The 23975-nt window shown below is 29.5% G+C and overlaps 1 protein-coding gene across 1 annotated transcript in view; it reads left to right on the forward strand.

Moving 5' to 3' along the window:
- CARPA (Carbonic anhydrase-related protein A) overlaps window positions 1-21576 on the forward strand; it is a 111397-nt gene extending 89821 nt beyond the window's left edge. Inside the window, exons 6-8 of the mRNA XM_075300198.1 lie at window positions 8730-8884; window positions 15657-15788; window positions 21465-21576. Of these exons, the coding sequence (XP_075156313.1) occupies window positions 8730-8884; window positions 15657-15788; window positions 21465-21551 (374 nt within the window). The 3' untranslated portion in view covers window positions 21552-21576. The remainder of the gene's footprint in view (window positions 1-8729; window positions 8885-15656; window positions 15789-21464) is intronic.
- Window positions 21577-23975: the final 2399 nt, after the last annotated feature.

Consider the following 23975-nt stretch of genomic DNA (forward strand, 5'->3'; position numbering starts at 1 on the left):
TTCGGTTATTATCTTTTAGTAAACACTGTTTTAAACAGCTGACACACGTTTTGTGTTTCATTTCATTATTAAATATTTTCAGATTTTTCTATAATTTAACCCTGAATACGGTTGCTACAGTTGGTAGAATTCTACCAAAAATGCTAGATGGTAAATTGGTAGAATTCTTAATATTTTCGCAAATTTTGCTAAATACTTCTCTTCAACTAAGAGGTACTTAAATTTTTTTACAGAAAAAAGTGTTGACCAAATTTACTATTGAAACAAAATCTTGACAAAATCGTCAATAGATATTAAATTTCAACATATTTTAAAAAGAAATACCACATTTTCTGTAGGAATAAAATTTTGACAAAATTTTCCAAAGGGAATACATTTTTAGAAAATTTTCTACAGAAATAAAATTTTGACAAAATTTTCTGTAGAAGATTTGACAACATTATCTATAGAAACTAAATTTTGATAACAATTTTTATAGAAATAAAATTTTGACAAAATTTTCTGTAGACAAAAAAAATGATAAAATTTTCTATAGAAATAAAATTTTGATAAAATTTTCCATAGAATATTTGGCAACAAAAAATAGAAGATTTGACAATAAAATTTTTGACAAAGTTTTCTATAGAAGTAAAATTTTCACAAAATTTTCTATAGAAATAAAATTTTGGCAAAAATTTTTATAGAAATAAAATTTTGTTGAGGAGAAAATGTTTGCCAAATTTATTTGGGCAAAGCCCTATAAATTAAAATAAAATGTTGACAAAAATTTCTGTAGAAGATTTGACAACATTTTCTGTAGAAACTAAAATTTGACAATTTTTTATGGAAATTTTGACAAAATTTTCTATAGAAATAAAAGTGTGATAAAATTTTCTATAGAAATAAAATTTTGATAAAATTTTCTATAGAAATAAAATATTGATACAATTTTCTTAGAAGATTTGCCAATATTTTCTATAGAAAATAAATTTTGATAAAAATTTATATAGAAATAAAATTTTAACAAAATTTTCTACAAAAATAAAACTTTGGCAAAATGTTCTATAGAAATAAAATGTTGATACAATTTTCTATAGAAATAAAATGTTGACAAAATTGTCTATAGAAATAAAATTTTGACAACATTTCCAATAGAAATATAATTTTGATAAAAATTCCTATAGAAATAAAATTTTGACAAAATTCTCTATAGAAACAAAAATTTGACAAAATTTTCTATGGAAATAAAATTTTGACAAAATTTTCTATAGAAATGAAATTTTGACAAAATTGTCTAGAGAAATGAAATTTTGACAAAATTGTCTATAGAAATAAAATTTTGACAAAATTTTCTATGGAAATCAAATTTTAACAAAATTTCCTATAGAAATATAATTTTGATAAAAATTCCTATAGAAATAAAATTTTGACAATATTTTCTATAGAAATAAAATTTTGACAACATTTCCAATAGAAATATAATTTTGATAAAAATTCCTATAGAAATAAAATTTTGACAAAATTCTCTATAGAAACAAAAGTTTGACAAAATTTTCTATGGAAATAAAATTTTGACAAAATTTTCTATAGAAATGAAATTTTGACAAAATTGTCTAGAGAAATGAAATTTTGACAAAATTGTCTATAGAAATAAAATTTTGACAAAATTTTCTATGGAAATAAAATTTTGACAAAATTTTCTATAGAAATAAAATTTTAACAAAATTTCCTATAGAAATAAAATTTTGATAAAATTTCCTATAGAAATAAAATTTTTCCATATTTTCTACAGAAAAAAAAAAAAAAAAAATTGGTATTGATTCCGAGCCAAAGAAGCGGAGAATACAAGTAAGGATACTTTTAAGACACAATTCTCTTTCAAATTTAGGTTTTGTGTACTTGCTTCTAGGAAGCAAATTTTAATTTTTTTTATTTTTTCTTTCATGTTAAGATACCAATTTTTAAGTCAAATCACTTTATTATAAGGACAATACGACTTCATTGAAAAGTTTATCGACTTTTGGACAAGGAAAATAACTTTATTTTAGAGAAATGCGTCTTCTATGCTAAGCAAAATTTGTATTCGTATTTTAAAGACATGAAATCTTTGACCTCACGACAATATTTTTTTCAGTGTACAAACGGCCATAAAGCCATCACACTATTCAGTAAAGAGGCTCAGCGGATGTTTGGCTCATTTACGGCTAACCGTCTCTTGGGATAATCTAAACTTTGGTATTTTGTTTTTTTTTTTTTTTCAATCTTAATCTCCTAAATGCCACATCGGATTGAGATGCGGATATTTTGGCGGTCACTGCACTGAAAAAACAGTGAACCCACCAGGAAGAAAAATTTCGGTTAATTTTAGAAAATGTTGAATATTTTTAAAAATTTTAACTAAACAGTATAACAAACTTAAAAATAAGTAAACATTTTTCGACAAATTCAAGAAAATTTATTAGACATAATTAAGTTTTTTCACTTGTTAAAGAAAATTGTGTAGTTTGAAGGAAGAAATTGGAGTTCAAAATTGCAAGAATGTCTTTAGTGACATACGAAGTTCATGATGAACGCATTTGTAGTAAAATTTACAAATTTAAAGAAATATTGAACTATTTTGTGGAAGACACGAATTTAGATTATCTTTATCCTTCATTTGTGCATATTTTTTTCCTCGGTTTTAGTTAATTTAACTAACGCACACAAAAAATTATTAGAGTAGAGGAAACTTTCACCAAACATAATAATTCCATGAACTAAACGAAGGTTAAATTGGCTTTAGTGAAATAGAGAGTTCACCTTTTTGTGAGTGTGTGTGTCAGAAATGAAGCGAGGAACCTTTTCTTAAACCTCTTTTTTCACAGTATACTTCCGAAATATTTTTCTGCCAAGGACTTTTGTCCTGTCTCCAGGACATTTATATGAAGTTCATTGTGGAAGTTCACACCACATTACGCGGCGGCGCTTCAGCTCTGTAGGCCAATTTTTTAGCTGACCTCTTTGGCAAGTAAAACCGATCACCTAAACACCTATAGTTTAATCCGATTTCCTGAACTTCACAATCTAGTGGTATTTTAGGTCTAGGAAATTGGCTCTAGAACCCCAAAAGGTGATTTTATAAAATTCTCTCTAAACAGCAATTTACTTCTGCAAGACATAAGTAGTTTTTCTTGCTTCCAGTTTCTGCAGAAATTCGTGAAAAGTTAATTATGAGCGAGTACCGGCCGTGACGTTTACTGCACCATCGAATAGTTCATAGTAATGTTGGTTTCCAATTGAAATAACTTCATTCTCAAGTTTTTTATGAACATGAACATTCCTGAGAATTGAAACTTCTTTGCACGTATCATCATATTTGATATCATTCGTTGACTAGCTGAAGGGAATGAAGTATTTAGAGTTTGTGACTTTTGTTACTTGTTCTATATTTACGGTGTGCATGTGACGTTTACGACGTTTACAACTTTGCAATAGTCGCAAACCTTAAAAAGTTTAATACAGACCACCTCTGATAGTGTATACACTATAATTGTTAGTAGTGTTAATAATTCCTCTTTATTTCCACTGCTAACCTTCAGAAATGTTCAAAGCATCTTACTTTCGATCGTTCACCCAATTTTCAAGAAGAAAATCAACAGAAACCTTGCAAGAAAATTGCCAACAAACAATTTTTGTACACGGACAATAGGTGCAGACTTAGACGACTGTTGCATTAAAATTATGCTTCAAAAATTTTCCACTTATTATAGCACATTGCTTGGGAAAAGAAAATTCATAGAAAAACCATGAAATCTACCACGGTATTTGTGGCGATGGCAAAAGACAAGAGCGAAAAAATGCAAGCATAGACGAATTTTTTTTATTTTCTTTCGCTTTGAAACTTCCAAGAAGTGATAGCTTTAGGGGAAATGGGGCTGGGGTTGAAAAGTGTTTGCTTTCCAGCTAGTAATACGTGTTGGTTTATGCATATTATGAAATATTTTCATTGGCTTTAATGGCGCGCAAATGGCAATACCAAGACATCATCAATGGTTAGAGTTCTCCGCTAGTGGGATACCCAGAAAATATGCATAACTCCTGAATACAGGCCTTCCTCCAAGATGATTTGTGTTTGACAGCGCTTAGAGCCTTGTTGCTCCACGGAACGTGCAACAACTGATAATAGCGTTTAACTTTGAAAACAAAAAAAAAAGAATTCATAGAAATTGCCTTAGTTTTGAAAGGAAAAGGAAGTTCAAGGAACATAGACATTCTTGTTTGTGGTAGATATAACTGTGTATTAAGCCGCAATAACTACTTCAGTATTATGTCGATAATAGTCTTATACTTCGTGCTTAGTTTCAAACTTGGAAAAAATTAAAAAAAAAAAATGAATGGAAATATAAAGATACTCAAAGGGCAGATTTATGAGGTATCAAAACAAGCATGGCATGATGAAATGTATCCGTCTAAAAGTGCAATCAAAAAAAGTTTACTTGGATTCAAAGATTTTGCCGTTTCGTTAAGGATTTGGTATTTTTAGCGACCATATGAGTTGACTGCTATATATAAAGGTTTTTGTTCCCCTATACATACATTTAAATCTGACTCGGTCTTGACAAAATTTGTTAAACTTCTAAAAAACTGTAGACTTACAATTTAAGTCGGCTAATGTTCTAGGGTGGAACCAGATCTAGACAAAATTTGTCAGAGTTCTACAAAATTTATAGACTTTAAATTTTAGTCGGTTAATGTCCTGGTGTGGAACACAATGTTAGTAGAAAACAAGTAAGGAAAGTCTAAAGTCGGGCGGGGCCGACTATATTATACCCTGCACCACTTTGTAGATCTAAATTTTCGATACCATATCACATCCGTCAAATGTGTTGGGTGCTATTAATATCACTCGATTTGGACAGAATTTGATAGACTTCTACAAAATCTATAGACTCAAAATTTAAATTGGCTAATGCACTAGGGTGGAACACAATGTTAGTAATTCCCAGCAAAAAAATTTGGAAGTACTTCTAAAGGCACAACTTTAAAAGCACTTCCAAAAATGTCCTTCCAGAGATGTTCTTTATTTTAACGACTCAGGAAGTTCTTTTAATTCAATTTTTTAAAACTCGCTGTTTTCATACTTTTAAAAGGCACTTTTAAAATTTTTTGTTTCAAATATGTTAAAAACACGGTAAGGATTAATAAAATGGTATAAATTATTTAAATTTTGTCGAAAAAATTTCTAAATTCATTCTAGAAAAATTGTGAAATTTTGAGGCCAAGGGTTTCAGACAAGCGTTAGATTGCATTAAAAATCATAAAAAAATATAAAAATTAATTATTTGTCAAAATACCACAACATTTTTTAACTCACATCCAAAACACTGAATTCGGATCACATCTATGGAAGTGGTGCATATTTTTATGTTATATCCCAGCTGGGATCTTATATCCCAGAAAAAAAGCGTCGCCAAAAAAGTAATGAAAATGTTCTTTTTACATCCGGAAGTGGTGCAAAATTGACGCAGAAGCGATTAATTTAACATGGGCTTGTCATAGGACGGAAGTCCTCCCTTTCAACAGCCGTTGCACTGAAGTTGCATCACTTCTTTGGGTGTGATCCGAATTCAATGTTTTGGATGTAGATAAAAAAATTCTGTGATATTTTGTCAAATAAAAAATTTTTATAATTTTTAATGGATTCTAACGTTTGTCGGAAACGTTTGACCTCAAATATTTTTAAAAATTAACAAATTTTTCAGATTGTATTTAGCATTTGTTTTTGACAAAATTTAAATGATTTGTGCCGTTTTATGAATTCTTACTCTGTTTTTAAACTATTTGAAACAAAAAAAGTTAAAATTACCCTTTAAAGTATGAAAAAAACAAGTTATAAAAAATTTAATTAAAAGAACTTCCTGGGTAGTTAAAATAAAGAACATCAGCATCTTCAGGAAGTGATTTTAAAGTTGTGCCTTTGGGAGAACTTCCAGATTTTTTTGCTGGGATGTTACCCTGTTCCACGGTGTGGCGCAGGGTATAAATATGGGAAACATTTAAATCTGAAGCAATTTTAAGGAAACTTCGCAAAAGTTTATTTATGATTTTTCGCTCGATATATACGTATTAGAAGTTAAGGAAAATTAGAGTCATTTTTACAACTTTTCGACTATGCAGTGTCGATTTTACAAGGAAAATGTTGGTATTTTGACCATTTTTGTCGAAATCAGAAAAGCATATATATGGGAGCTACATCTAAATCTGAACCGATTTCAACCAAATTTAGCTCCCTGTGCACAACTTAAACTAAATCGGAGTTAAAAATTGGCTTCTGTGGTCATATGAGTGTAAATCGGGCGAAAGCTATATATGGGAGATATATCTAAATCTGAACCGATTTCAACCAAATTTGGCACGCATAGCTACAATGCTAATCCTACCCCCTGTGCAAAATTTCAATTAAAACGGAGTAAAAGATTGACCACTGTGGTCATATGAGTGTAAATCGGGCGAACGATATATATGAGAGCTATGTCTAAATCTGAACCGATTTGAATTAAATTTGGCACACTTGACTATACTACTAATTGTACTCCTAGTGCAAAATTTCAACCAAATTGGCGTAAAACTCTGGCTTCTGGGAACGTATTAGTCCATATCGGGCGAAAGATATATATGGGAGATATATCTAAATCTGAACCAATTTCAATAAAATTTGGCACACTTGACTATAGTACTAATTTTTCTTCTTGTTCAAAATTTTAAGCAAATTAGTGGAAAACTCTGGCTTCTGGTCCATATCGGGCGATATGTATATATGGGAACTATATCTAAATCTAAACCGATTTCTTTGAAAATCAATAGGGTTCTGTTCTGAGCCGAAACACATACTTGTGCCAAATTTGAAGTCGATTGGGCTAAAACTGCGACCAGACGGACGTGGCTAGATCGTCTTAGGTACCCACCCTGAGCATTATTGCCAAAGACACCATGTGTCTATCTCGTCTCCTTCTAGGTGTTGCAAATATATACACTAACTTATAATATCCTGTTTCACAGTGTGGAGCAGGGTATAAAAATTGATTTTTTTCAATACTAAAATGTATTTATTTTTTTTTACTTTATTATTTTAAAGAAATTTTCCCCTAATATTTTGTAAATTGCGCATTCTAAAATTTAGGTTGCGTCTTATTTATTTTCACGTAAATTTTTCAGTGCAATTTTTGTATAGTTATAGTAGTAGTACACGCAAAAAAATAATTCTTTCCTCCCAAACGAAATTTTAGACAAACAAAGTTCGTTTCTGTAAGGAAGTGTATTTGGAAGAAAAGTATATACTTTTTGTGATAAACGTCTAAACGTCTATTCTTTTCCAGGATGTGAAAACAATTTCATAAAGACAAACTCAAAAAAAAAAAAACATTGTTTTCTTGCTAATTGCATTTTCCCTCACATCCACGAGGTTTTTTAGTTCTTAACACCTTTTCCTGTAATACCAACAATGTAGAAGAAATTATACGATTTTATAAATTTTTAAAATTTTTTTTATCTTTCGTCTGGACGGAGAATCGAACCGCGGACCATGCACTTTGTAAGCCAACACACTAACCACTGAGCTATGTACCTGTTATGGTCATCAATAGATAAATATCCATATAAGTTATATTTATGTAGCATAGCTTGCGGCGCCGTCGAACCGAATAAACAAAGTTTATTTAACAGAAACAAACATTTAGTTTGGCACCGTGGAGCAGTGGTTGCTATGTCCGACATGCCAAGGGCCGTGGGTTCGATCCCTGCATCGACCAAAGTTTTTTTGTTTTACATATATTCCAGATATGTTCGGAAGATTCCGAAAAAATGTTCAACAGTACGTTGTACTATATTAAATTTTGAACTGTAAAATGTGTCTTATTAAAGACCTAAAGTCAGAAAAGAACAGTGTTTGATATAAACAAAATGGACTGTGTTGTTGTTTCCAAAATAACTTTTTTTTATTGAAAAAATAAAAATTTTGTAACAAACGATTTTTTTGGTGATAAAAGTTTAAAATTTTCGAAGCAATTCAAAAAACTCTAACAACAGAAAAACGTTTTCGGTACACGTTTTCCAAACGATTTTTTTCTTTGCGCGTAGTTAAGGGCATACGTACCAAATTTGAACCGAATCGGTCGAAATTTGCTCTCTCAAGAAGCTCTGAAAGTCAAATCGGTTTTCAAAGGGGCTATTGATAACAATGGACTGATATGGACCAATTTTGGCATATTTCTTGTAGGAGATGTTCTAATCTCAAGAACCAAATTTCAACCGGATCGGAAATATTTTCCATCTCCAGGAAGCTCCGCAAGCCAAATCTGTGGATTGGTTTATATGGGGGCTATACTTAAATGTGGTTCGAGTAGCTATATAATAGCTACTTGAGGCAAATTTCAACTCGATGTTTTGTTTCGCTCGGAAATTAGCGTGATTTCAACTGATACACGGATGGACGGATATCGCTACATCGACTTAGATTTTTACCATGACCCATGGTATGTTATATATACTTTGTGGGGTCTGACACCAGTATTTTGATGTGTTACAAACGGAATGACAAAGTCAATAAATATATATAGTCATCCAATGATGGAGGGCATACAAATGTCTTTGTCCCCTCACAAACTTAAACTTAACATTATTACAGTTACAAAAAATATAGTTTCATATTTATCGATCACTTCTTTAATTATGTTCTCAATTAATTTTATAATATATTTTCTTTGAATTTACAGGATTTTCAACACCAATCAGACATTTGTCCGTACGTGCTCTACTGCCAAATACCGACCACTATATAACATACGAAGGATCCACCACACATCCTGGCTGCTGGGAAAGTACTGTCTGGATAATAGTTAATAAGCCAATATACATAACAAAACAGGAGGTAATGAAAATAAATATGACGCAAATTCATTAAAAAATTTTTATAATTTTGATTTGATTCACCATGAAGGGAAGAGTATCAAAATTTTCATACATACTTGGGATAAGAAAGGAATTGCATTGAGCTGTTGAAATTTTCGAAAAAAATAAAACTAAACTGAAAACAAGGAATTTCTTCTACAATAAAAATTAGTTAAATTAGCACATACATTTAACCATAAAACGGATGTTAAACTATTAGTACGTTTACGTATTTGCTGGACCAACATACACAGCATATTTATTCAATCAACTCTGGCATAACTATTCAATAATTAAGAAGATTTTTTTGCCAACCCACTAAATGATATACATCAATGGAACATTCGATGTTTTTTTTTTTTGTGACATTATATTTAAATTAACATATGCATATTTTAATATCTTGTTGAAATCCAATGGAAATAAACAATCATGTCATTTATTCTATTACCAATCCATCACATGTGTTTAAAATAATCTTCTCGATTCAAATCAGTGAATTTGATGACATTGGCTTACACAATGGTTATTGCAACATTTACGTATGCTTAGTTGATTTCTGAATGACACCCTACTTATCAGCTTACACAGATTTTTGATATGTTGAATTACGTTGGAAAAGGAGGCAAGATTTCCCAAGTCGGATCATGGGTTACTATGTTGTCCAATAGAAAAACTATTTTAGAAACTCCCTTTATTTGACGACATTCCCCAGTTATCCTTTCTGGTATCCTATCATGGATTTGTCCAAGAACTAATACTATGTCAATCGTGTTTTGCTCTCTTTCTACTCTATTCTTTTTTCTCCTATTTTTACTCTGTTATGGTATTTTCGAGATCACACCATGTCGTGGCTGTTGTTACTTTTTTACTTTATTATGCCACATTTTTGTTATGTTGTGACAAAATGTTGTAAATTCCTGTTACTGTAAATTTTGATGATTTTGCGTTAGCAAATAAGGCACTTTACACGTCCACTGCAATAGTTTTAAACACTTTTTCTTACTCATGCAAATAGTGTGCCACCTTTTACTATGAATGGAACCTTTTATGCCACCTTAAAGATATTCTCTGCCAGTGTTACCGTTATGATACCTTTAAGAAATTCTCTGCCAGTGTTACCGTTATGATACTTGTGTGCAAATTTGCCACGTTTTTCATTCGTTGAAACGTTTGTGATACTTTCTTGTTGTGCCACAAAATACTGTATGCCTTGGAACTTTTTGTCATATTTTTACCTTTTTGTATCACTTTTAACGATGTCTGTTGTTCCGTCTGTTGTAATCACCTTAGAGCCTTCAATAATTGAGATATCGTTTTTTTTGGGTATCCGCAGACCCCATATAGATCGATTTCCCAATTTGACTGCTTAGGCATCTAGACCATGCTATTCTTATACTCTTTGTTTGATATAAAATTTTGACCAAATTTTCTATAGAAATAAAATTAATACAAAATTTTCTGCAGAAATAAAATTTGGACAGAATTTTTTATAGAAATAAAATTTTGACAACATTTTCTATAGAAATAAAATTTTGATAAATTTTCTATAGAAATAAAATTTAGACAAAATTTTCTATAGAAATAAAATTTTGGCAAAAGATTGTATAGAAATAAAATGTTGACCAAATTTTCTACAGAAATAATTTTGACAAAATGTTCTACAGAAAATTTTTGATAATTGATATTTTCTATAGAAATAATTTTCTACTAAACTAACATTTAAAATTTAGACAAAATTTTCTATAGAAATAAAATTTTGACAAAATTTGTTATAGAAATAAATTTTTGACATAATCTTCTATAGAAATAAAATTTTGACATAATCTTCTATAGAAATAAAATGTTGACAACTTTTCTATAGAATTCAAATGTTGACGAAATCGTCTATAGAAATAAAATATAGACGAAATTTTCTATAGAAATAAAATTTTGACAAAATTTTCACTAGAAATACAATTTTGACAAACTTTTCTATAAAAATAAAAATTTTAAAAAATTTTCTATATAAATAAAATTTAGACAAAATTTTCTATAGAAATAAAATTTTGACAAAATTTGCTATAGAAATAAACTTTTGACATAATCTTCTATAGAAATAAAATGTTGACAACTTTTCTATAGAATTAAAATTTTGACAAAATCTTCTATAGAAATACAACTTAGACAAAAATTTCTATAGAAATAAAATTTTGACATAATCTTCTACAGAAATAAAATGTTGACAACTTTTCTACAGAATTAAAATTTTGAAAAAATCTTCTATAGATATAAAATTTAAACGAAATTTTCTAAAAAAATAAAATTTTAACAAAATTTGCTATAGAAATAAAATTTTGACATAATCTTCTATAGAAATAAAATGTTGACACCTTTCCTACAGAATGAAAATTTTGAAAAAATCTTCTATAGATAAAAAATTAAATGAATTGTATTTAAAAATCAAATTAATAAAGAAGAATTTGAACAATGAAAATGAATGAGACGAAATTTTCTAAAGAAATAAAATTTTGACAAAATGTTCTATAAAAATAAAATTTTGAGAAATTATGACAAAATTTTCTATAAAAATAAAATTTTGAGAACATTTTCTGTAGAAATAAAATTTTGACAAAATTTTCTATAGAAATACAATTTTGACAAAATTTTCTATAAAAATAAAATTTTCTATATACATAAATTTTGACAAAATTTTCTGTTGGAATATTTTCTATAGAAAAAAAATTTGACAAAAATTTTCTATAGAAATAAAATATTAACAAAATTTTCTATAGAAATAAAATATTAACAAAATTTTCTATAGAAATAAAATTTAGAAAAAAATTTCTATAGAAATAAAATTTAAACAAAATTTTCTATAGAAATAAAATTTAGACAAAATTTTCTATAGAAATAAAATTTTGGCAAAAGATTGTATAGAAATAAAATGTTGACCAAATTTTCTACAGAAATAATTTTGACAAAATGTTCTACAGAAAAATTTTGATAATTGATATTTTCTATAGAAATAAAATATTGACATAATTTTCTACAGAAATAACATTTAAAATTTAGAAAAAATTTTCTACAAAAATAAAATTTTGACAAAATTTTCAATGGAAATAAAATTTTGACAAAATTTCCTACAGAAATAAAATTTTGCCAAATTTTCTATAGAAATAAAATTTCTAGAACATTTTCTATAGAAATAAAATTTTAAAAAAATTTGCTATAGAAATCAATTTTTGATAGAAATAAATATTTGACAAAATTTTCTTTAGAAATAAAATTTTGACAAAATGTTTTACAGAAATGAAATTTTGAAAAATGTTTTATAGAAATAACATTTTTAAAAAAAAATCTATAGAAATAACATTCTGACAGAATTTTCTATAGAAATAAAATTTTAACAAAATCTTCTATAGAAATTTGACAACTTTTTCTATAGAAATAAAAAGTTGACAAAATCTTCTACAGCAATAAAATTTAGAAAAAATTTTCTATGGGAATAAAAATTTAACTAAATTTTCTATGGAAATAAAACTTATGAAACAAAATTGTTATAGAAGAAAGATTTTGAAAGATTTTGAAAGAATAAAATTTTGTCAAAATTTTCTAAAGAAATAAAATTTTCACAAAATTTTCTACAGAAATAAAATTTTGACAAAATTTTCTATAGAAATATTATTTTACAAAATTTTCTATAGAAATAAAATTTTGACAAAATTTGCTATAGAAATAAACTTTTGACATAATCTTCTATAGAAATAAAATGTTGACAACTTTTCTATAGAATTAAAATGTTGACAAAATCGTCTATAGAAATAAACAAGTAAGGAAAGTCTAAAGTCGGGCGGGGCCGACTATATTATACCCTGCACCACTTTGTAGATCTAAATTTTCGATACCATTTTACATGTGTCAAATGTGTTGGGGGATATATATAAAGGTTTGTCCCAAATACATACATTTAAATATCACTCGATCTGGACAGAATGTGATAGACTTTTACAAAATATATAGACTCAAAATTTAAGTTGGCTAATGCACTAGGGTGGAACACAATTTTAGTAAAAAAATATGGGAAACATTTAAATCTGAAGCAATTTTAAGGAAACTTCGCAAAAGTTTATTTATGATTTATCGCTCGATATATATGTATTAGAAGTTTAGGAAAATTAGAGTCATTTTTACAACTTTTCGACTAAATAGTGGCGATTTAACAAGGAAAATGTTGGTATTTGGCCATTTTTGTCGAAATCAGAAAAACATATATATGGGAGCTATATCTAAATCTGAACCGATTTCAATCAAATTTGGCACACATGACTATATTACAAATTGTACTCCTAGTGCAAAATTTCAACCAAATTGGACCAAAACTCTGGCTTCTGGGGCCATATAAGTCCATATCGGGCGAAAAATAGATATGGAAGCTATATCTAAATCTGAACCGATTTCAATCAAATTTTGCACACTTGACTATACTACTAATTGTACTCCTAGTGCAAAATTTCAACCAAATTCGGCCAAAAATCTGGCTTCTGGGGCCATATAAGTCCATATCGGGCGAAAGATATATATGGGAGCTATGTCTAAATCTGAACCGATTTGGCTGATATTTTGCAAGATTTTCGAGATTCATAAAATATTTGGATGTACGGTATTTCAAGAAAATCGGTTGATAAACACGCTAACTATGACCACATCGGTGATAAATATATATGGCAGCTATATCTAAATCTGAACTGATTTTTTCCAAAACCAATAGCGATTGTCTCTGTCCCAAGAAACGGCCCTCAGCGAAATTTGAGGACGATCGGACTTAAACTGCGAGCTGTACTTTGTGCACAAAATTACATATACAGACAGACGGACGGACAGACAGACAGACAGATAGACAGACAGACATCGCTAAATCGACTCAGAATTTAATTCTAAGCCGATCGGTATACTAAAAGATGGGTCTATGACCACTATTTCTTGGCGTTACGTACAAATGCACAAACTTATTATACCCTGTACCACAGTAGTGGTGAATGGTATAAATATAGACGAAATTTTCTATAGAAATAAAATTTGGACAAAATTTTCAATAGAAATGCAATTTTGACAAACTTTTCTATAAAAATAAAATTTTTAAAAGAATTTCTATATAAATAAAATTTAGACAAAATTTGCTATAGAAATAAACTTTTGACATAATCTTCTACAGAAATAAAATGTTTACAACTTTTCTATAGAATTAAAATTTTGACAAAATCTTCTATAGAAATAAAATTTAGACAAAATTTTCTATAGAAATAAAATTTTGACATAATCTTCTATAGAAATAAAATGTTGACAACTTTCCTACAGAATTAAAATTTTGAAAAAATCTTCTATAGATATAAAATTTAGAGGAAATTTTTTTAAGAAATAAAATTTTGACAAAATTTACTATAGAAATAAAATTTTTGACATAATCTTCTATAGAAATAAAATGTTGATAACTTTTCTATAGAATTAAAATTTTGACAAAATTTTCTATAAAAATAAAATTTTGAGAAAATTTTCTGTAGAAATAAAATTTTGACAAAATTTTCTATAGAAATACAATTTTGACAAAATTTTCTGTAGGAATAAAATTTTGACAAAATTTTCTATAGAAATAAAATTTTGACAAAATTTTGGCAGATTATTTTTAGCTCGTGTGGCAAGCGTGATTTTGAGTCCACAAATAGGTATACCAAATATGGTGTGTATTGGCCCATGCTTGTTTAGCCCCCATATAGATCGATCTCCCAATTTGACTTCTTGGGAAATCTACACTCCACCATTCTTATCCAATTTGCTAGCAATTAGAAATCTAGAGGTATTTACAAAGATGATTCTTATTAACCCAGAATGTGATGTAGTCCGGGAAATTTTACATTTAATTTCGGGAATCGGACCACCTGAATTTGTATATGTTTTATATTTTATCTATACATTAACGACGAGTTTTGTTAAGGAGACTCTAATATTTGACCCATGGTGGGTATTTAAGATTCTACCCGGCCGTACACACATGCATTTGCAATTTAGCAAATGTATATGTGTACGTCATAGTGTAACATCCCGTTTAATATTTGTTATTACCTGTTTAATACATTAGGCCTTTCAACAAATATCTCAGTGAGCATATTACAACTCAATTTGCAACATAATTAAATTTCGCTTCAGCCACCGGAAACTGTGACGCCATAATTTGCATGCAAATTGCGGTTTTCCTTCTCATCCCAATGAATGGTGTGAAAAATGTGGTTACAATTAAAATCGAAAATTCTTGTTAACCAATGTAAATGAGTGAGGAAAAAAACTTCAACACCAACAACAACAGCAACAAAATTACATAAAACATCAGCATAATAAAAAAAAAACAAAAAAAAAAAACTCACAACTCGAATAAATGATGATTGTTATTTTTATCTGTTATGATTAAATTTGCCCTAAAAAAACAGGAGAGAGTCATTAAATTTTTTGATATGTTATTCACAGTGATGCCATGTTAAGTATGGATAATTTGTTATTTTTTAATTGTTTTTACAAACTAGTAAAAACAATACAAAACTGGCGATCAACGGACCAAATATGATTTATGGCTAGGATACATTTTACATGTAAACCAACTCTGAACCAATTGTCCATAAATAATCATAAATATTTATTAAAAGCTTAACAATTTAATTTAAATGTAATTCATTATAAAATCAATAAATTTTCATTATTTGCCATATTTTATTTATTTACAGTTGTATCAGCTGCGACGACTAATGCAGGGCTCAGAGACAACGCCGAAAGCACCTTTAGGTAATAATGCACGACCAGTGCAAAATCTACACCACAGAACTGTTAGGACTAATATAGACTTTAAGAGGAATAAGGTAAGCTTCATTGATAGGAAGAAAAATTAAAGTTATAAATATTTTCTTGGTTTTGGCTACAAATGGATTAAATGTAAAACAACTCTTAAAATTGAGACAATATTCACCCAGAGAAGGAATATGATCACCTCAAATATGTTTCAAGAGCAAAATGTTTTTTTAGACGGTAAACATGGAATATGTTTGTCGCATCCATTTATTTTCTCGAAGATTATGTATCTGATTTCGGCAAACCACATATATTTTTGCCGAGAAAACATAATTTTTGTACAAAAATGATCCATAATCAACGTCCAGAAATAACATTTTGCTCTTGAAACTTGTTTGGAGTGATCATATTTTTCTCTGCGTGTTTTTGTTGAAAATGAATGGTGAATAATTGCCAAATGACACGAACATTTTGGTGAATCCCACGTGAACGGTAAATCAATATTTTTAGCCACGAAACTAAATGAATAAAAGGGAGAAACCGACAGATGTTGGAAATATCGAACAATTTCGTTTTATTTCTAATGAAAGTCTTCTCACCTACCATTCGAGAAAATGGTATACAAATATCGTCTTTCTAAATGGTGAAGATTTATTTAGGGTAATTAAAAAAACAAGTATATACGGTCGTTAGTTCGGCCAGGCCGAATCTTATGTACCCTCCATCATGGATTGCATAGAAACTTGTACTAAAGACTGTCATCCACAATCGAATTACTTGGGTTGCGTTAACACTTGCGGATGGCAAGGTATCTTAAAATTTCTTAACACCGTCTTCTCAATTGTAAGTTAGTCCATACGGGGTATATATTAAACAAACAAAAAAGGCCGATTAAATATAATTCATGGAATGAATTTTGATCCTCCATGAGCTCCGGAGGTCAAATCTGGGCATCGGTTTATATAGGGGCTATATATAATTATGGACTGATGTGGACCAATTTTTGTATGGTTGTTAAAGACCATATGCTAACACCATGTCCCAAATTTCAGCCAGATCGGATGAAATTTACTTCTCTTAGAGGCTCCGCAAGCAAAAATCTGGGGATCGGTTTATATGGGGCCTATATAATAATGGGTCGATGCGGACCAATTTTTGCATGGTCCGCATGGTCTGTCATCCACAATCGAATTACTTGGGTTGTGGTATCTTAAAACTTCTTAACATCGTTTTCTAAATTATGAGCTAGTCCATACGTGGTATATTAGACAAAAAAGGTATGTGTAGGTAAGTCTACAAATAATTACGAATCGATATGGTACGTAGAGAGCCAAAAATGAAATATGGGGGTCGCTTATATGGGGCTTATATACAATTATGAACTTGATATGGACCAATTTTTCTGTGATTGGGGATCGATTTATCTCAGGGCTATATATAACTATAGACCGTCCATATCGGTCTCGTTGGGCATGGTTGTTAACGGCCATATACTAGCACAATGTACCAAATTTCAACTGACTCGGATGAAATTTCCTCCTCCAAGAGGCTGCAAAACTAAATCTCGGGATCGGTTTATATGGGGGCTATATATGATTATGGACTGAAATGGACCACTTTTGGCATGGTTGTTAAATATCATATACTACCACGACGTACCAAATTTCAACCAGAGCGGATGAATTTTGCTTCTCCAAAAGGCACCGGAGGTCAAATCTGGGGATCGGTTTATATGGGGGCTATATATAATTATGGACTGATATGAACCAATTCCTGCATGGTTGTTGGATACCATATACTAACATCACGTACCAAATTTCAACCGAATCGGATGGATTTTGCTCTTCCAAGGGCCTCCGGAGGTCAAATTTGGGGATTGGTTATATGGAGGCTATATATAATTATGGACCGATTTCGACTGATTTTTGCATCGGTGTTTGAGGCCATATGTTATATTAACACCACGTTCAAAATTTCAACTGAATCAGATGAATTTTACTCTTCCAAGGGGCTCCGGAGGTCAAATCGGGGGATCGGTTTATATGGGGGTTATATATAATCATGGACCAATTTTTGTATGGTCATTAGATACCATATACTAACACCATGTACCAAATTCCAGCCGGATCGGATGAAATTTGCTTCTCTTAGAGGCTCCGCAAGCCAAATCGGGGGATCGGTTTATATTGGGACTATATATAATTATTGACCGATGTGGACCAATTTTTGCATAGTTTTTTGAGACCATATACTTACACCATGTACCAAATTTCAGCCGGATCGGATGAAATTTGCTTCTCTTAGAGGCAGGGCTGTGGAGTCGAGCCAATTTTGCTCGAGTCCGACTCCAGCATTTGTCATCAGCTCGACTCCGACTCCGGAGTCGACTCCGGGTAATATAACTAAATTTTAATTTTAATACCACTAATTTGTAGTTCTATTGTGGGGGTACCGTAAGTGGATCGATATAAAGTATCATATTTATTTATGTGAGCAAAAAAAGGTCTTAATTTCACATTAGATGCCAACTGAACTCTATATTTCAAATTTAGGGCAATGTTTAATAAATAAAATAATGATATAAATACCCATCATAATATGAGAAGATACCAACAGTATATCAAATCCCTTAATTTTTTTGCGAGATATATAAAGGTTTATATTTCCACATGCATGAATTTGAATCGATTTCGACAAAATTGTATATACTTCTACAAAATCTATGTACTTAAATTTTAAATCTAACGTTAGGGAACGTAACACAATTTTAACAAAAAAATAAAAATGCAAGGAAAGTCTAAAGTCGGGCGGGCCGATTATAATGCACCCTGCACAACTTTGTATTTAGATCTACATTTTGATAAAATCTCAAATCGGACTTCTACAACATCTCGGGCAATATTTGGGAAATATTTATAATTGTTTGGAAAAATTTTTGTCTAGTAAATAAAATTTTGCAACATTTTATATAGAAATAAAATTTTCAAAATTTTCTATAGACACAAAATGTGGACTAAATTTTCTATAGAAATAAAATTTTGGCAAAATTTTCTATAGAAATCAAATTTTGACCATATATATAGAAATAAAATTTTGAATAAAATTTTTATAGAAATAAAATTTGGCAAAATTTTTTATAGAAATAAAAGTTTGAAAAAATTATCAATAGAAATACAATTAAAAAAATGTGTAGCGAACAAAATTTTGCAAAATTTTCTATAGAAATAAAATTTTGCAAAGTATTCTATAGAAATAAAATTTTGACTAAACTTTTTATAGAAATAAAATTTTGACTAACTTTTATATAGAAAAAAAATATTTCTATAGTAACACAATTTTAAATAAATTTTTTATAGCAGTGAGTATCAGTGAGCATCAGTAAGAAAAAAATTTTGAGAAAATTTGCTATAGAAATAAAATTTGACAGTTTTTTTTATAGAAATAAAATTTTGAAAAAATTATCAATAAAAATACCATTTTAGAAAAATTTTTGTGTAGTAAATAAAATTCTGCAAAATATTCTACAGAAACAAAATTTTGATTAAAATTTCTATAGAAATAAAATGTTGACAAAATTTTCTATAGAAATAAAATTTTGACCAAATTTTCGAATAAAAAAATTTATTGCTATAAGATTTTGGCAAAATTTTGCTATTTATAGAAATAAAATTTTGACTTAAATATTTATAGAAATAAAATTTTGACTTAAATTTTTTATAGAAATAAAATTATCAATAGAAATAAAATTTTGAAAAAATTTTTGTGTAACAAACAAAATTTTGCAAAATTTTCTATAGAAATAAAATTTTGCAAAATATTCTATAGAAACAACATTTTGACTCAATTTTCTATAGAAATAAATTTTTGACTCAATTTTCTATAGAAAAAAATATTTCTATAGTAATAAAATTTTGAATAAATTTTTTATAGAAATAAAATTTTGACAAAATTTGCTATAGAAATAAAATTTTGACAAAACTTTTTATAGAAATAACATTTTGACAACATTTTCTATAAAAAAAAAAAAAACTTTGAAATAATTTTCTGTCAATATTCCACATATGTATATGGCCTTAAAATAAAATTAAAAAAAAAAAATCGATTGTTCGAAATATTTCAATTAAATTGATATGGGCATTAAAATGGATCGATCCAGCCCATCTGCTAGTCCAACATTCTAGGAAACATAAAAAGATAACCGTAATTGGAAATTGATTTTCATTTACAATCATGCTGTACATCGATCGAATGAATAACACAATGGAAACTAATTTGCGTAAAAACTTTCTTAGTTACAAAAATGTGAAGTGTTTTAAAAAATTTGGTTTAGCCGGAGTCGGAGTCAAGCAAAATTTTTACGACTCCGACTCCAGCAAAATTGTCAGACTCCGACTCCGGCTCCACAGCCCTGCTTAGAGGCTCCGCAAGCAAAATCGGGGGATCGGTTTATATGGGGGCTATATATAATTATGGACCGATGTGGACCAATTTTTGCATGGTTGTAAGAGACCATACACTAACACCATGTTCCAAATTTCAGCCTGCATTTAATTAAAAGAATTTCCTGGGTACACGGATGAAAAAGACTGTTTTTCATATGTTTGGCTATAAACATTATATGTTTGGAACACAAATTTTTAAACACAATATTTTTGAGTGCAAGCATATAATGTTCATAAACTAGCATAACATGTTTGGGACATATATGTTAATATGTTAGAACATATTATGTTTGGGACATAAAATGTTTGTAAATATAATATGCTTGGATGCAAACATATATTAATTTAGAAATAGCCTATAAACATATATGTGTTTAGTAGCTTGGAGCGCTATTAAACAGGGAGCGATATTGAATTAAGTTGGTGGTTGTTGCTTGTTATTACAAAATTAACATTTTATTTTTCCTTGGGCAATTGATCAGCTACTTCTTTGATCCTTACAAACTGTGTGGTCCGCTGTTCGAATCCCCGTCCGGCAAAAGGTAAAATTAAAATAAAAAAATCATAAAATTGAATAATTTCTTCTACAATGTTTGTATTACAGAAAAAGGTGCTAAGAACTAAAAAATCTCGTGGAAGTGAGAAAGATGTGGGGGAATATACAATTAGGCAGAAACAAAATTTTGAGCATTCAGGTCGAAAACCTATGTTGTTATATATATATAGCACCTGTTTATTTTCGTAATTCATTATGATTGTAAATATATAAATAAATAAATAAAATTTTGAGCACAATATTGTTTGGGAGAATTTTTTTTAAGCATATAATATTTTTGGGTGCAAAATGCTTCCAAACATATTATATGTTCACATAATAACATATTGTTTTTTGGAAGACAACATTATTGAATTTGGATGCAAAAATACAAAATGTTTGGAAATTGACTACCCAAACATATATTGTTTAGACCAACGTGCTTTCAATATATATTGGAAGAGATCAAACATATAAATGTTTGGGCAATAGCCAAAAATGTATATGCTTGAAGCAAAATATGTTTGGGAGTATATGTTACAGAAGCGATTTTTTGTGAGCGTGTAGTTGAAATAAAGAACATCATTGGTAGTGCATCTTCTGGAAGTGCTTTTAAAGTTGTGCCTTTTGAAGAAGTTCCATTTTTTTTGCTGGGTATTTAAACTTTTGTTTGTCCTTTAAGCTGAGTATTATTAACAGTTTTCGTTAAAAACCATTGTTAAATTCCATGTTTTACAATATTTTTTTTTTTTTGCTATTTGCTTTTTCAGAATCAAAATGCCTGTCCCACAATGTATAAGGATATGTACTATAGAGCGAATCGTTGGTCACCTGACACAGGCCTATTGATTCGTTGACCCATCATCTACAATGGCATGGGCAATGACAACAACTCCAGCATTTGGGATATGCCCAACATCATTGGCATCAACAAGACTAGTCGCCATCGGATGGATAGAAACAATTATGGCCATCGTATGAAAAATATGAAATTAAAATTGGCTACAATTACAAAAACAATGGGAAAAACAAAAACAATAGTAGCAGGATGGCCAAAGGAAAAGGATATTGAGAGTGACGATGAGGATACGGATGAGGATATGATTGCTGGTTCAGGAAATGGTAGCCTTGTGATGACAACTCACAAAACAACAACAACAATAGCAACAGCAAATGCAAAAAGACTTGAACCCATATGGAGAAAATCAACATTTACCCCAATTCAATTGTCGGCATCAACATTGACTTCTTCACATCCATTATCCTTTTGGCCATCATCGATAGCAGTAGGAATACAGGCAACGACAACAACAACAACGCAGACAACAGCATCGACATCTACCATGTCAGCAATACCGGATGTTAAATTTAAATTTGATTTACCATTATATACTCCGGTTGAAACAAATAATAATTATATCACAGATAATGACAATGATGCCAATGCCATTATTAATGAGGACAGCAATGGGGTTGTTGTTGTTGATAATGATGATGATCAACATAATGACGATGATAGCTTTGATGACGATGATGATGATACAATGGATGGCATTAATGCTGCTGCTGTTGAAGCAAATGTTAATAATAAATTTAAATTTAATAACAATTACAATGATTATACAACCATAGACTCAGGTCTTTTATTTAAGTATTGAAAAATAACAACAACAACAACAACAAAGAAAACAAAAACGAACAAATTAATACTATTAATATAATTCTGTTGCCTTTTTTTATCATTGCTCTCTTGCTGCATTTATTTCACTTTTTTTTTCTTTTGTGCATATTTTTTGTCAATGACATTTATATTATGACAATTTTTTTTTTTGTTTGTATTAAAATTTTTCGTTTTTCCTATCTGTCGATTGATAGAACATATTATAAGTCTATATTAATTATATAAAACTGACAAACTCATGTTAAAACATACAAAACGAGCAAAAACAACAAATATTGAATTGCAGAAAACACAAAACTGGATGGGTGGACAATAACTTTAAATATAAACTATTTAAAATTAACAAACAAAAAAACAAAACAAAAACAAATTCAATGAAAATTAATATTAAACATGATATAAAAAAAAACTAAGGAATATACAAATAGCTAACCATGAAACAAAGAAAAACCCGACATAAAAAATATAATTATGGGAAAACAAACACACTAACGGCAACTGGCTATATATATATATATATAAATTTATCAAATATTTATAGAAAATCATATATACAAAAATATTGAATTGAAAATGTATGTATGTATGTATGTGTAAGTACTTTTCTTTGGATTGACGCAAAATCCATAATGGAAAACTTGATTTTTGTTTCGACAATGAAATTTTAAACCAACAAGGATGCGAAAAATTTACCTACAAATGAAACTGGGCGCCATATTTCCTACGAAACCAATAATGTAAACCCTCAAAAAAAAATCGCTTCTGTAACATATATCCCAAACACATTTTGCTTCAAGCATATATATTTTCAGGATTGGTGCAAACAAAATACTGTTTGTATTGTTCAAATATATTATGTTTCAGCTTAGGGCATGCACTGGTAGTAAAAATTTTAATGAAATTTTCTTTGTGTGGATATAATAGGTTGGCTGATAAGCCCCCGGTCTAACAAAGAAAAACACATTTTTATACCCTTCACCTCTACTGTGGTACAGGGTATAATAAGTTTGTGCATTTGTATGTAACGCCACGAAGGATTAATCATAGACCAACCTTTTAGTATACGGATCGGCTTAGAATTAAATTCTGAGTCGATTTAGCGATGTCCGTCTGTCTGTCTGTCTGTCCGTCTGTTGATGTATTTTTGTGTGCAAAGTACAGCTCACAGTTTTAGTCCGATTGTCCTAAAATTTGGTATAGGGTCCTGTTTCGGCTCAAAGACGATCCCTATTGATTTTGAAAAAAATGGGTTCAGATTTAGATATAGCTGTCATATATATTTTTCACCGATCTGGTCATAATTGGCGTGTATATCAACCGACCTTCCTCAAATTCCGTACATCCGAATATTTTATGAGTCTCGAAAAACTTGCAAAATATCAGCCAAATCGGTTCAGATTTAGATATAGCTCCCATATATAACATTCGCCCGATTTACACTCATTTGCCCACGGAGGCCAATTTTTTGCTCCGATGTAGTTGAAATTTTGCAAAGGGAGTAGAATTAGCATTGTAACTATGCGTTGCAAATTTGGTTGACATCGGTTCAGATTTAGATATAGCTCCCATTTATATATTTTTCTGATTTCGACAAAAATGG

The sequence above is a fragment of the Haematobia irritans genome, chromosome 3, assembly GCF_050003625.1.
Source record: "Haematobia irritans isolate KBUSLIRL chromosome 3, ASM5000362v1, whole genome shotgun sequence".
NCBI lineage: Eukaryota > Metazoa > Arthropoda > Insecta > Diptera > Muscidae > Haematobia > Haematobia irritans.